This window comes from Phyllobates terribilis, unplaced genomic scaffold (genome assembly GCF_046119375.1).
Source record: "Phyllobates terribilis strain yellow unplaced genomic scaffold, ASM4611937v1 Scaffold_7__3_contigs__length_470593459, whole genome shotgun sequence".
Classification (NCBI taxonomy): Eukaryota; Metazoa; Chordata; class Amphibia; order Anura; family Dendrobatidae; genus Phyllobates; species Phyllobates terribilis.
In genome coordinates, this window is record NW_027362767.1 from 9,181,980 (window position 1) to 9,197,869 (window position 15,890).

A 15,890-nucleotide genomic window follows, 5' to 3' on the forward strand; every position below is an offset into this window, starting at 1 on the left:
TGGCGGGGGGATCAGCGCCCCCTGTCGTGTTCGTCCCTCCTGTGTGTGGGGGGGGGGGAGGGGATCAGCGCCACCTGTCGTGTACGTCCCTCCTGTGTGTGTGGGGGGATCAGCGCCCCCTGTCGTGTACGTCCCTCCTGTGTGTGGCGGGGGGGATCAGCGCCCCCTGTCGTGTATGTCCCTCCTGTGTGTGGCGGGGGGGATCAGCGCCCCCTGTCGTGTACGTCCCTCCTGTGTGTGGGGGGGGAGGGGATCAGCGCCCCCTGTCGTGTACGTCCCTCCTGTGTGTGTGTGTGTGGGGGATCAGCGCCCCCTGTCGTGTACGTCCCTCCTGTGTGTGTGGGGGGGATCAGCGCCCCCTGTCGTGTACGTCCCTCCTGTGTGTGGCGGGGGGGATGAGCGCCCCTGTCGTGTTCGTCCCTCCTGTGTGTGTGTGGGGGGGTCAGCGCCCCCTGTCTTGTACGTCCCTCCTGTGTGTGTGTGTGGGGGGGATCAGCGCCCCCTGTCGTGTACGTCCCTCCTGTGTGTGTGTGTGGAGGGGATCAGCGCCCCCTGTCGTGTACGTCCCTCGTGTGTGTGTGTGTGGGGGGGGGGGGATCAGCGCCCCTGTCGTGTACGTCCCTCATGTGTGTGTGTGGGGGGGGGGGGGATCAGCACCCCCTGTCGTGTACGTCCCTCCTGTATGTGGCGGGGGGGATCAGCGCCCCATGTCGTGTACGTCCCTCCTGTATGTGGCGGGGGGGATGAGCGCCCCCTGTCATGTACGTCCCTCCTGTGTGTGTGTGGGGGGGTCAGCGCCCCCTGTCTTGTACGTCCCTCCTGTGTGTGTGTGTGGGGGGGATCAGCGCCCCCTGTCATGTACGTCCCTCCTGTGTGTGTGTGGGGGGGTCAGCGCCCCCTGTCTTGTACGTCCCTCCTGTGTGTGTGTGTGGGGGGGGATCAGCGCCCCCTGTCTTGTACGTCCCTCATGTGTGTGTGTGTGGGGGGGGATCAGCGCCCCCTGTCTTGTACGTCCCTCATGTGTGTGTGTGTGGGGGGGGGATCAGCGCCCCCTGTCTTGTACGTCCCTCCTGTGTGTGTGTGTGTGGGGGGGGGATCAGCGCCCCCTGTCTTGTACGTCCCTCCTGTGTGTGGCGGGGGGGATCAGCTCCCCATGTCGTGTACGTCCCTCCTGTGTGTGTGTGTGGAGGGGATCAGCGCCCCCTGTCGTGTACGTCCCTCGTGTGTGTGTGTGGGGGGGGGGGGGGATCAGCGCCCCCTGTCGTGTACGTCCCTCCTGTGTGTGTGTGTGGAGGGGATCAGCGCCCCCTGTCGTGTACGTCCCTCGTGTGTGTGTGTGTGGGGGGGGGGGATCAGCGCCCCCTGTCGTGTACGTCCCTCATGTGTGTGTGTGTGTGTGTGGGGGGGGGGGATCAGCACCCCCTGTCGTGTACGTCCCTCCTGTATGTGGCGGGGGGATCAGCGCCCCATGTCGTGTACGTCCCTCCTGTGTTTGGGGGGGGGGGGGGATCAGCGCCCCCTGTCGTGTACGTCCCTCGGGGGGGGGGGGGGGGGGATCAGCGCCCCCTGTCGTGTACGTCCCTCCTGTGTGTGGCGGGGGGATCAGCGCCCCGTCGTGTACGTCCCTCCTGTGTTTGGGGGGGGGTGGGATCAGCGCCCCCTGTCGTGTACGTCCCTCCTGTGTGTGGCGGGGGGATCAGCGCCCCGTCGTGTACGTCCCTCCTGTGTTTGGGGGGGGGGGTGGGATCAGCGCCCCGTCGTGTACGTCCCTCCTGTGTTTGGGGGGGGGGGGGATCAGCGCCCCCTGTTGTGTACGTCCCCCCGTGTTTGGGGGGGGGGGGGATCAGCGCCCCCTGTCGTGTACTTCCCTCCTGTGTGTGGGGGGGGGATCAGCGCCCCCTGTCGTGTACGTCCCTCCTGTGTGTGTGTGTGGGGGGGATCAGCGCCCCCTGTTGTGTACGTCCCTCCTGTGTGTGGCGGGGGGATCAGCGCCCCCTGTTGTGTACTTCCCTCCTGTGTGTGTGTGGGGGGGGGATATCAGCGCCCCCTGTCGTGTACGTCCCTCCTGTGTGTGTGTGTGGGGGGGATCAGCGCCCCCTGTCGTGTACGTCCCTCCTGTGTGTGGGGGGGATCAGCGCCTCCTTATGTGTTGGGCGTTTTACTGTGGTTGTTGATGATGGGAGTTTGAGTCTTCACACTCACCCTCATCATCCTGTATGACTTACATAATATTTTGATTTTCAGGTCTAACGAAAACCAGTTGACGATGCACAAGTGCTTCCTGTTCCTGGTCTTCATGGTGATCGTGCTGCCCTCTCTGGGGCTGACGAGGTACTGCAGGCATAGCACACAGGGCACTGTTATAGACTTGTCTGCAGAGCTGACACTCTCTTTCCTCCGCAGCTTGGATCTCTTCTTCCGATGGCTCTTTGATATTCACTTTCTGGATTCCGCAAATGTGAAGTTCCAGTGAGTTAAGAACCAGACCACAAGACCTCACCCGATTCCCCCTACTGTGATCCCACGACACTCCCGATCCCCTCATACAATCTGTATGACCCTCCTCCACTGTACAGTCTGTATGACACTCCCCGATCACACGACCCTCCTCCACTGTACCATCTGTACGACGCTTTCCGATGACACGTCCCTCCCCCACTGTACCGTCTAGACGGCGCTCGCCGATCACAAGACCCTCCTCCACTGTACCATCTGTACGACGCTCGCCGATCACACAACCCTCCCCCACTGTACCGTCTGTACGACGCTCCCCGATCACACGACCCTCCCCCACTGTACCGTCTGTACGACGCTCCCCGATCACACGACCCTCCTCCACTGTACCATCTGTACGACGCTCGCCGTTCACACAACCCTCCTCCACTGTACCATCTGTACGACGCTCGCCGATCACACGACCCTCCCCCACTGTACCGTCTGTACGACGCTCCCCGATCACACGACCCTCCTCCACTGTACCATCTGTACATTTTCCGATGACACGTCCCTCCCCCACTGTACCGTCTAGACGGCGCTCGCCGATCACACGACTCTCCCCCACTGTACCGTCTGTACGACGCTCCCCGATCACACGACCCTCCTCCACTGTACCATCTGTACGACGCTTTCCGATGACACGTCCCTCCCCCACTGTACCGTCTAGACGGCGCTTGCCGATCACACGACTCTCCCCCACTGTACCGTCTGTACGACGCTCCCCGATCACACGACCCTCCTCCACTGTACCGTCTGTACGACGCTCCCCGATCACACGACCCTCCTCCACTGTACCGTCTGTACGACGCTTGCCGATCACACGACCCTCCTCCACTGTACTGTCTGTACGACGCTCGCCGATCACATGACCCTCCTACTGTACAGTCTGTACGACGCTCGCCGATCACACGACCCTCCTCTACTGTACTGTCTGTACGACGCTCGCCGATCACACGACCCTCTTCCACTGTACTGTCTGTACGACGCTCGCCGATCACACGACCCTCCTACTGTACAGTCTGTACGACGCTCGCCGATCACACGACCCTCCTCTACTGTACTGTCTGTACGACGCTCGCCGATCACACGACCCTCTTCCACTGTACTGTCTGTACGACGCTCGCCGATCATATGACCCTCCTACTGTACAGTCTGTACGACGCTCGCCGATCACACGACCCTCCTCTACTGTACAGTCTGTACGACGCTTTCCGATCACACGACCCTCCTCTACTGTACAGTCTGTACGACGCTCGCCGATCACACGACCCTCCTCTACTGTACAGTCTGTACGACGCTTTCCGATCACACGATCCTCCTCCACTGTACCATCTGTACGGCGCTTTCCGATCACACGATCCTCCTCCACTGTACCATCTGTACGACGCTCCCCGATCACACGACCCTACTCCACTGTACGGTGCTCCCCGATCACACGATCCTCCTCCACTGTACCGTCTATACGATGCTCGCCGATCACACGACCCTCCTCCACTGTACCGTCTGTACGACGCTCGCCGATCACACGACCCTTCTCCACTGTACAGTCTGTACGACGTTCGCCGATCACACGACCCTACTCCACTGTACAGTGCTCCCCGATCACACGACTCTCTTCCACTGTACCGTCTATATGACGCTCGCCGATCACACGACCCTCCTCCACTGTACCGTCTGTACGACGCTCGCCGATCACACGACCCTTCTCCACTGTACAGTCTGTACGACGCTCGCCGATCACACGACCCTTCTCCACTGTACCATCTGTACGACGCTCGCCGATCACACGACCCTCCCCCACTGTACCGTCTGTACGACGCTCCCCGATCACACGACCCTCCTCCACTGTACCATCTGTACGACGCTTTCCGATGACACGTCCCTCCCCCACTGTACCGTCTAGACGGCGCTTGCCGATCACACGACTCTCCCCCACTGTACCGTCTGTACGACGCTCCCCGATCACACGACCCTCCTCCACTGTACCGTCTGTACGACGCTCCCCGATCACACGACCCTCTTCCACTGTACCGTCTATACGACGCTCGCCGATCACACGACCCTCCTCCACTGTACCGTCTGTACGACGCTCGCCGATCACATGACCCTTCTCCACTGTACAGTCTGTACGACGCTCGCCGATCACACGACCCTTCTCCACTGTACAGTCTGTACGACGCTCCCCGATCACACGACCCTCCTCTACTGTACAGTCTGTACGACGCTCGCCGATCACACGACCCTACTCCACTGTACGGTGCTCCCCGATCACACGACCCTCTTCCACTGTACTGTCTATACGACGCTCGCCGATCACACGACCCTCCTCCACTGTACCGTCTGTACGACGCTCGCCGATCACACGACCCTTCTCCACTGTACAGTCTGTACGACGCTCGCCGATCACACGACCCTTCTCCACTGTACAGTCTGTACGACGCTCGCCGATCACACGACCCTTCTCCACTGTACAGTCTGTACGACGCTCGCCGATCACACGACCCTCCTCCACTGTACAGTCTGTACGGCGCTCCCCGATCACACGATCCTCCTCCACTGTACCATCTATACGACTCTCAGCCATCACTTGACACCCCCCCCCCTCCACCATAACGTGTGTACTGCGCTTGCTGATCACACAACCCCCCTCCACCATACCGTCTGTATGACACTCGACAATCACATGACCTTTTCCACAGGTGTGTATTTCTACCTAATAATGGCGCGTTCTTCGTTAACTACGTCATCACCGCCAGTCTGATTGGTACGGCGATGGAGCTGCTGCGTATTCCAGGCCTCACTGTCTACGCAACGCGCCTGTGCTTGGCCAAATCCATCCCGGAGCGGCTCCACGTGAAGCGGGTAACTGATCTGTCCTGTGGCTGTTGGGGTGGTCCGAGTTTGGTGTGAGGACCGCCATGTTTCTCGTTATAGAGTCAGGCCTACGAGTTCCAGTTTGGTCTAGAGTATGCCTGGAGCACGTGCGTCTTCTCAGTGGTGATGACGTACAGCATCACGTGCCCCATCATCGCGCCCTTCGGTGAGTGCTCGGGGGATCCTGTGCATTGCTGTATGGTGCAGCCCCCTCATCCCTTCTCTGCCCGCAGGTCTGCTGTATCTGCTCCTGAAGCACATGACCGACCGCTACAACATCTACTACGCCTACATCCCCGCCAAGCTGAGCCCCCGTCTGCACAGTGCTGCCGCCCGCCAGCTGCTCGCTGCCCCCATACTCTGCATCTTCTGGCTGCTGTTCTTCTCTGTCCTGCGTCTCGGTAAGTGGGACCCCGGCTTATGTGCCCTGAGAGGAGTACAGCTCCTGAGTGCTCCTGCTCTCGTTTTTCCACAGGCTCCACCCATCCGGTCACGCTCTTCACCTTTGCTTCGCTCCTCTGCTGTTTGCTCTTCTCTATTTTTGGCTTTTGTCTGAGAAAACTGCATCCAAAAAGACCATCGAGTTATCAGGTAAGAACGAGCCCCCCAAAAGCCCCTGACCCCAGATAACATAAGGATTAAACCCTGGCACATAAGACTCCTCCCCAGGTCACACAACCTGACGATTAGACTCCACCCACAGGACCCGTAACCTCCCTATTAGACTCCACCCACAGGACCCGTAACCTCCCTATTAGACTCCACCCACAGGACCCGTAACCTCCCGATTAGACTCCACCCACAGGACCCGTAACCTCCCGATTAGACTCCACCCACAGGACCCGTAACCTCCCGATTAGACTCCACCCACAGGACACACAACCTCCCGATTAGACTCCACCCACAGGACACACAACCTCCCGATTAGACTCCACCCCCAGGACACAATCCAACAATTGTACCTTGGCCAATTAGATTCCGCCCCAGATCACAGAACCTGACGATTAGTCTCCGCCCTACTGGTAATATCTGCCCCTGTATTGCTGACTGTCTCCTGCAGATGTCGGAGCACGGTGAGGGGATCTTGCAGGACACGGAGAGCAGCAGTATATCGTCCACGCTGCAGTCCACGGTGAGAATCCGCTGCTGCCTTCAGGACCCTCACTCTCCATGCATCGCCATCTGATCCGGTTCTCTCCTTTCCACCCCCAGGTTTTCGTGGCAGCTGTATTACAGGAGCAGGACCTGTCCCCTCTGGCCTCCCCGGCTCACCCCTCATATGGTGCCTTGGAGACCCGCGGCGACAGCTCGCCAGAGACCTCCGTAGCAGAGCACTCACAGGACACCTATGTACAAGGGATGTGCTGCACCCAGGAGGGGTTTCCCTGAGCCCCTTTAAGGCTCTTTAAAAGGTCAAAGGTTACCAAGTTGCCTTGGATGATGGAGTTGATGTGATGTGCAGGGTGGATCAGGCTCCATTGTGGGTACTGGGGCCCTCTGTGATTACCGGGCCCCGCCAGTGTACGAAGAGCCAGCAGAAGATCACGTCACATACAGGGGAGTGGCTCATCCTCCACGCCCCGCTCACCACCTCTTTGCAGCGCTGTTCCCTCGCTAGATTTGTGCGCTTGCATGGGAACTGCGCACCGTCGCCTGAACAAGCGGAGTCATGCCAAATAAAGAACCCCAGTCCTACTGTGTGCAGGTGGAGCAGGTTGTGTTGTGGACGTGTGGTGTGTTGAGCAGGTTGTGTTGCGGCCACGTGGTGTGTTGTGTCGCGGACGTGTGGCGTGTTGTGCAGGTGGAGCAGGTTCTGTCGCGGACGTGTGGCGTGTCGTGCAGGTGGAGCAGGTTCTGTCGCAGACGTGTGGCATGTTGTGCAGGTGGAGCAGGTTGTGTTGCGGCCACGTGGTGCGTTGTGCAGGTGAAGCAGGTTGTGTTGCGGCCACGTGGTGCGTTGTGCAGGTGAAGCAGGTTCTGTTGCGGACGTGTGGTGCGTTGTGCAGGTGGAGCAGGTTCTGTTGCGGACGTGTGGTGCGTTGTGCAGATGGAGCAGGTTCTGTCGCGGACGTGTGCAGGTGGAGCAGGTTGTGTCGCGGACGTGTGGTGTGTTGTGCAGGTTGTGTTGCGGCCACGTGGTGCGTTGTGCAGGTGGAGCAGGTTGTGTCGCGGCCACGTGGTGCAGGTGGAGCAGGTTGTGTCGCGGCCACGTGGTGCATTGTGCAGGTGGAGCAGGTTGTGTTGCGGCCACGTGGTGCGTTGTGCAGGTGAAGCAGGTTCTGTTGCGGACGTGTGGTGCGTTGTGCAGGTGGAGCAGGTTCTGTTGCGGACGTGTGGTGCGTTGTGCAGATGGAGCAGGTTCTGTCGCGGACGTGTGGCGTGTTGTGCAGGTGGAGCAGGTTGTGTTGCGGCCACGTGGTGCGTTGTGCAGGTGAAGCAGGTTGTGTTGCGGCCACGTGGTGCGTTGTGCAGGTGAAGCAGGTTCTGTTGCGGACGTGTGGTGCGTTGTGCAGGTGGAGCAGGTTCTGTTGCGGACGTGTGGTGCGTTGTGCAGATGGAGCAGGTTCTGTCGCGGACGTGTGGCGTGTTGTGCAGGTGGAGCAGGTTGTGTCGCGGACGTGTGCCGTGTAGTGCAGGTGGAGCAGGTTGTGTCGCGGACGTGTGGTGTGTTGTGCAGGTTGTGTTGCGGCCACGTGGTGCGTTGTGCAGGTGGAGCAGGTTGTGTCGCGGCCACGTGGTGCGTTGTGCAGGTGGAGTAGGTTGTGTTCCAGACGTGTGGTGTGTTGAGCAGGTTGTGTCGTGGATGTGTGGTGTTCTGTAGACAGCGACCTCTCGCTTACATCCTATGAGGAGGAGGAGGGCTGAGTGGCCCCTGGATGGACGAGGGCCACACGATCTGGTCGTTTTCCAGTTTATTACGCTAACTCCTAGGACAAGTACAGCATGAGGACAGACACGTGATTGTGCGGTCCCTCATCCCGCTGCACATGCCCGGTACCCGGTCACGGTCATTGCTCCTCTGGATCCCTCCACCAGCCACGGCTCATGGCGCTCACCACAATGGCGTACAGTCCGCTCCAGGCAGCGCGAGTGTCGGATGTGAATACGTCCCCCAGCCCGGACTCCAGAGCGAAGAGCAGCGACTCCCCCACTGTCTGCAAGGAAGAGATGAGGTCAGAGGTCATGGCCGTCACCGAGCCCCCCGCCCCGACACTCACATTGAAGGACTCCAGTCGGACGCCGGTGGCGCGGTGCTTCATCCCCAAGCCGGTCAAATATTCCTCCAGAGAGGGCAGAACGTCGAGGCTCCGCACCGCAGCGTCAATTACCGTCATCACCTGCATGAGGAGCAGATGGGGGGGGGGTTATACTGGAGGCCGAACACCAATATTATCACTGAACCCCCCACATACAGCTGAGACCATCACTCGCTGCACCACTGCTGTGAAAATGTGACCCCCCCCCCGAGGATTAGGACGACCATTCATGTGGGATCAATGGTAATCTCACCACATGAGCAGAGGCTGCACCACTGAGACACCAGCATCCATGTCAGGAGGATGGGTCTCCATGACAACACTAACAATCAGAGGTCAGTAGTGCAGTCTAAGGCTGGAACATTTCTCATTCAGGATGATTGGTATCTAAATTCTGAGAGGCTCGTGCTGTGTACGCAGCACAGCTGCATGATTATGGGCGGCACCCTGTACAGCTCACCATCCAGCGAGTGGACTCTGCGAGGTGCGGAGCTTAAAGGGGTTGTGCCAGGAACAAAGTTCATTTCAATCAATAGATCTTGGAATAATAATAATTTCCACGATTAGATGTGTTAAATAAAATGTTCCTGTGCTGAGATAATCTTATACATGTCCCCTGCTGTGTACTGTGTAATGGCCGTGTCTGACCGTACAGGAACATGGTCTGATCGTACCACATCTCCTGGGCAGAGGGGAGGAAGAGAGTATACAGACAGGATGGCCGGGGATCACAGCTGATACTTCTTGTGAGGTGAAGCATCAGCTGTAATCCCATGCTGTCCTGTCTGTATACTCTCTTCCCCCCCTTGCCCAGGAGATGTGGTACGATCAGACCATGTTCCTGCAGGGTCAGACACGGCCATTACACAGTACACAGCAGGGGACATGTATAAGATTATCTCAGCACAGGAGCATTTTATTTAAACACATCCAATTGTGGAACTTATTATTATTCAAAGATCTGTTGAATGAAATCAACTTTGTTCCTGCGAAAACTCCTTTACGGTACATATGCGCCGCTCTGCACCTCCCCTGCCACGTGATGGGTGCACCGCTCTGCTTCCCCACCACCTGATGGGTGTGCTGCTCTGCACCCCCCCCCCCCCATGATGAGTGTGCCGCTCTGCCCAGCCCCCCGCCACATGATGGGTGCGCCACTTCGCCTGATGAGTATGGTCTCCATTGTCACCATATTTGTGCGGAGGGTTCTTTTGGGGAGGGGGTCTTGTGCTGCCGCACGTTCCGGGGTCACTCACTTTCCGGATGTGCTCAGAGAATTCAGACGAGGCCAGACATTCCTGGACACTGGAGAACGGAGCAGAATGATAGCGGAAGAGGACGACCAGCTCCGGCTCCAGCTCGAAAAGCCTGAAAGACAGAGAGAGTGAGAGTTGCCATGCTGTGCACACGAGAAATCGCCCTGCAGATGACGCTACAGCCCAGGAGAACGAATCATGATGCGGCCGTCATGCGATTCCCCTTTCACATTTGCACTTCGTGCGGCTCCGCAACGTCCAGACCCGCGCAGGGCTCCAGTCCTCATCACTTAGCGGGAATGCTTTCTTAAAGGGCTAGCATCCAATCTCCTGCAGATGAAGTGTCAGAACAGAGCTCCCTTCCGCTCATAGCCCCATTACTGGTCCCGGTTCACTGACAGCAAGCAAAGGCAAATGCGAGAAACGTACACAGCTTCACTGACAGGACAAACCCTGAGTATTAGATGGTGGGATTACAGATTGCAGGTACCTGCAATGTCCTATCTATGTATCTCACTCCACCCAGTGTTCAGCAGGAAATCACAGGAGGCCGGGGCTGCACTCACTCCTCGCAGCATCCATCTCCACCCACTTGGAGCAGAACATCACAGAAAGCCAGGGCTGCACTCACTCCTCGCAGTGTCCATCTCTCCACTTGAAGCAGGAAGTCACAGGAGGCCGGGACTGCGCTCATTCCTCGCAGCGTCCATCGCCCCTCCTGGAGTAGGACATCACAGGAGGCCAGAGCTGCACTCACTCCTCGCAGCGTTAATCATCCCTCCTGGACCAGGACATCACAGGAAGCAGCACTGCAGATACTGACTGATGTCAGTGTGTATAATGAGGGGTGTGGCCTCAAGATACCCCACCGTTTATCAGGGTGTACTGAAGTATTAGCGGCTCATTCTCAGGAAAAACGGCCCAAAAGAAATTTTCCGACCATATTACTATATCGCACTGAGGAGAAGGGCGGCCCTATTACTATATATATATGATTAGTATATCACACTGAGGAGAAGGGCGGCCATATTACTATATATATATTACTATAACACACTGAGAAGGGCGGCCATATTATTATATATATATATTACTATATCACACTGAGGAAAAGGGCAGCCGTATTACTATATATATTACTATATCACACTGAGGAGAAGGGCGGCCATATTACTATATCGCACTCAGGAGAAGGGCGGCCATATTACTATATATATTACTATATCATACTGAGGAGAAGGGCGGCCATATTACTATATATATATTACTATATCACACTGAGAAGGGCGGCCATATTACTATATATATTACTATATCACACCGAGGAGAAGGGGAGCCATATTACTATATATATATATTACTATATCACACTGAGGAAAAGGGCGGCCATATTACTATATATATTACTATATCACACTCAGGAGAAGGGCGGCCATATTACTATATCATACTGAGGAGAAGGGCGGCCATATTACTATATATATTACTATATCGCACGGAGGAGAAGGGCAACCATATTACTATTTATATATATTAGCTATATCCCATTGAAGAGAAGGGCGGCCATATTACTATATATATTACTATATCACACTGAGGAGAAGGGCGGCCATATTACTATATATATTACTATATCACACTCAGGAGAAGGGCGGCCATATTACTATATCATACTGAGGAGAAGGGCGGCCATATTACTATATATATATATATTACTATATCACACTGAGAAGGGCGGCCATATTACTATATATATTACTATATCACACCGAGGAGAAGGGGAGCCATATTACTATATCACACTGAGGAGAAGGGCGGCCATATTACTATATATATATTACTATATCACACTGAGGAGAAGGGCGGCCATATTACTATATACAGCTCTGGCAAAAATTAAGAGACCACTGCAAAATTTTCAGTTTCTCTGATTTTTCCTCTTTATAGGTATATTTTTGTTTTTCAATAATTTTTATTAAACTTTTAAAAGGGTATGATAGCGGGGTAGGGAAAAAGTAACAGGAAACAGAAGGGTGTGTGGAATATAGGTATATTTTTGAGTAAAATATACATTGTTGTTTTAGTCTATAAACTACTGCCAACAGGGCCGGCTCCAGGTTTTTCTGGGCCCCGGGCAAAAGAGTCTCAGTGGGCCCTTTAACAGATACCACTATTCATGATGCACAGATACCGCAGAGAAATATATATATAGTACAAGGCCGAAGATTTCACTTCTTACATTACATGAGCGATATCTATTGTAAATTCTACAATAGCTCAGAAACTGGTGAATTCTCTCAACGCACAGTGCAGACCGGACAGTATAGTCCTCCATACAGTATTATGGGCCCCCACCTAATGCCCCATGCAGGATGTCACCCCCCCCCCCCCCTATAATGCCCCATGCAGAATGTCCCATATAGGATGTCACCCCCCCCCCCTTATGTCCCATGCAGGATGTCACCTCTCCCCCCCATATAATGCCCCATGCAAGATGTCACTTGTCCCGCCCCCATATAATGCCCCATGCAGGATGTCACCTCCCCACCCCCCATATAATGCCCCATGCAGGATGTCACCTCCCCATCCCCCATATAATGCCCCATGCGGGATGTCACCTCTCCACCCCCATATAGTGCCCCATGTGGGATGTCACCTCCCCATATAATGCCCCATGCGGGATGTCACCTCCCCCCCATATAATGCCCCATGCAGGATGTCACCTCCCCCATATAATACCCCATGCAGGATGTCACCCCCCCCATATAATGCCACATGCAGGATGTCACCTCCCCTCCCCCATATAATGCCCCATGCAGGATGTCACCTCCCCCCCATATAATGCCCCATGCAGGATGTCACCTCCCCACTCATATAATGCCCCATGCAGGATGTTACCCCCCCCTTATACTGCCTCATGCAGGATGTCATCTCCCCTCCTTATAATGCCCCATGCAGGATGTCACCTCCCCCCCATATAATGCCCCATGCAGGATGTCACCTCCCCACCCATATAATGCCCCATGCAGGATGTTACCCCCCCCTTATACTGCCTCATGCAGGATGTCATCTCCCCTCCTTATAATGCCCCATGCAGGATGTCACCTCCCCACCCATATAATGCCCCATGCTGGATGTCACCCCCCCCCCCGTGAGTGGGCCCCCCCGCCTGCTCAGGGCCCAGACACTTGCCCGGGTGCTGACGCCGGCCGTGACTGACAACAAGTCTCCGAAATTCAAAGCTAAAAATGTATTTATTTGCAGCAAATGATAAAACGTCAAAATACTAAAAAAGAAACAAAGAAACCGAGAAGCAGAAACAAAGAAACAGTGCTTTCAGACCTCAAATTACTCATGTTTTAGCTCAGGAAGAGTTCAGGAATCAATATTTGGTAGATGATTTTTAATCACAACTTTCATGCGTCCTGGCTGCTTTCCACCAGTCTTTCCAATAGAAAACTGTTCAGTGGTCTCTTAATTTTTGCTGTATATATTACTATATTACACTGAGGAGAAGGGCGGCCATATTACTATATAACTATATCACACTGAGGAGAAGGGAGGCCATATTACTATATATATTACTATATCACACTGAGGAGAAGGGCGGCCATATTACTATATATATTACTATATCACACTGAGGAGAAGGGCGGCCATATTACTATATATATTGCTATATCACACTGAGGAGAAGGGCGGCCATATTACTATATATATATATTACTATATCACACTGAGGAGAAGGGCGGCCCTATTACTATATATATTGCTATATCACACTGAGGAGAAGGGCGGCCATATTACTATATATATTGCTATATCACACTGAGGAGAAGGGCGGCCATATTTCTATATATATTACTATATCGCACTGAGCAAAAGGGCGGCCATATTGCTATTTATATATATTACTATATCACACTAAGGGCGGCCATATTGCTATATATATTACTATATCGCACTGAGGAGAAGTGCGGCCATATTTCTATATATATTACTATATCCCATTGAGGAGAAGGGCAGCCATATCACTATATATATTACACTGAGGAGAAGGGCAGCCATATTACTATATCCCAATGAGGAGAAGGGCGGCCATATTACTATATATATATATATTACTATATCACATTGAGGAGAAGGGCGGCCATATTAATATATATATATATATATATATATATATATATATATATATATATATATTACTATATCACACTGAGGAGAAGGGCGGCCATATTACTATATATATTACTATATCGCACTGAGGAGAAGGGCGGCCATATTACTATATATATATTACTATATCATTGAGGAGAAGGGCGGCCATATTACTATATATATTACACTGAGGAGAAGGGCAGCCATATTACTATATATATTACACTGAGGAGAAGGGCGGCCATATTACTATATCACACTCAGGAGAAGGGCGGCCATATTACTATATCATACTGAGGAGAAGGGCGGCCATATTACTATATATATATTACTATATCACACTGAGAAGGGCGGCCATATTACTATATATATTACTATATCACACCGAGGAGAAGGGCAGCCATATTACTATATCACACTGAGGAGAAGGGCGGCCATATTACTATATATATATTACTATATCACACTGAGGAGAAGGGCGGCCATATTACTATATACAGCTCTGGCAAAAATTAAGAGACCACTGCAAAATTTTCAGTTTCTCTGATTTTTCCTCTTTATAGGTATATTTTTGTTTTTCAATAATTTTTATTAAACTTTTAAAAGGGTATGATAGCGGGGTAGGGAAAAAGTAACAGGAAACAGAAGGGTGTGTGGAATATAGGTATATTTTTGAGTAAAATATACATTGTTGTTTTAGTCTATAAACTACTGCCAACAGGGCCGGCTCCAGGTTTTTCTGGGCCCCGGGCAAAAGAGTCTCAGTGGGCCCTTTAACAGATACCACTATTCATGATGCACAGATACGGCAGAGAAATATATATATAGTACAAGGCCGAAGATTTCACTTACTACATTACATGAGCGATATCTATTGTAAATTCTACAATAGCTCAGAAACCGGAGAATCCTCGCAGCGCACAGTGCAGACCGGACAGTATAGTCCTCCATACAGTATTATGGGCCCCCACCTAATGCCCCATGCAGGATGTCACCCCCCCCCCCCTATAATGCCCCATGCAGAATGTCCCATATAGGATGTCACCCCCCCCCTTATGTCCCATGCAGGATGTCACCTCTCCCCCCCATATAATGCCCCATGCAAGATGTCACTTGTCCCGCCCCCATATAATGCCCCATGCAGGATGTCACCTCCCCACCCCCCATATAATGCCCCATGCAGGATGTCACCTCCCCATCCCCCATATAATGCCCCATGCGGGATGTCACCTCTCCACCCCCATATAGTGCCCCATGTGGGATGTCACCTCCCCATATAATGCCCCATGCGGGATGTCACCTCCCCCCCATATAATACCCCATGCAGGATGTCACCTCCCCCATATAATACCCCATGCAGGATGTCACCCCCCCATATAATGCCCCATGCAGGATGTCACCTCCCCTCCCCCATATAATGCCCCATGCAGGATGTCACCTCCCCCCCATATAATGCCCCATGCAGGATGTCACCTCCCCACTCATATAATGCCCCATGCAGGATGTTACCCCCCTTATACTGCCTCATGCAGGATGTCATCTCCCCTCCTTATAATGCCCCATGCAGGATGTCACCTCCCCCCCATATAATGCCCCATGCAGGATGTCACCTCCCCACCCATATAATGCCCCATGCTGGATGTCACCCCCCCCCCCCCGTGAGTGGGCCCCCCCGCCTGCTCAGGGCCCAGACACTTGCCCGGGTGCTGACGCCGGCCGTGACTGACAACAAGTCTCCGAAATTCAAAGCTAAAAATGTTGTATTTATTTGCAGCAAATGATAAAATGTCAAAATACTAAAAAAGAAACAAAGAAACCGAGAAGCAGAAACAAAGAAACAGTGCTT

At 53.8% G+C, this 15,890-nt stretch overlaps 2 protein-coding genes across 9 annotated transcripts in view; one reads left to right on the forward strand and one right to left on the reverse strand.

Moving 5' to 3' along the window:
* Positions 1–7,070, forward strand: part of TMEM63C (transmembrane protein 63C) — a 228,213-nt gene extending 221,143 nt beyond the window's left edge. For all 7 annotated transcript variants that reach the window (XM_073638119.1, XM_073638118.1, XM_073638121.1 and 4 more), the window contains 8 exons: positions 2,245–2,331; positions 2,404–2,469; positions 5,196–5,358; positions 5,431–5,536; positions 5,604–5,771; positions 5,846–5,961; positions 6,431–6,502; positions 6,583–7,070. In XM_073638119.1, coding sequence (XP_073494220.1) covers positions 2,245–2,331; positions 2,404–2,469; positions 5,196–5,358; positions 5,431–5,536; positions 5,604–5,771; positions 5,846–5,961; positions 6,431–6,502; positions 6,583–6,759 — 955 coding nt within the window. In that variant the 3' untranslated portion in view covers positions 6,760–7,070. The remainder of the gene's footprint in view (positions 1–2,244; positions 2,332–2,403; positions 2,470–5,195; positions 5,359–5,430; positions 5,537–5,603; positions 5,772–5,845; positions 5,962–6,430; positions 6,503–6,582) is intronic.
* A 1,197-nt stretch (positions 7,071–8,267) lies between these two features.
* Positions 8,268–15,890, reverse strand: part of NGB (neuroglobin) — a 38,585-nt gene continuing 30,962 nt past the window's right edge. Inside the window, exons 2-4 of one of the 2 annotated variants that reach the window (XM_073638125.1) lie at positions 9,884–9,995; positions 8,589–8,708; positions 8,268–8,525 (exon numbers count right to left, since the gene is read on the reverse strand). In XM_073638125.1, the coding sequence (XP_073494226.1) occupies positions 8,379–8,525; positions 8,589–8,708; positions 9,884–9,995 (379 nt within the window). In that variant the 3' untranslated portion in view covers positions 8,268–8,378. Of the gene's footprint in view, positions 8,709–9,883; positions 9,996–15,890 lie in introns of both variants that reach the window. The other variant, XM_073638124.1, reaches the window with a different exon arrangement.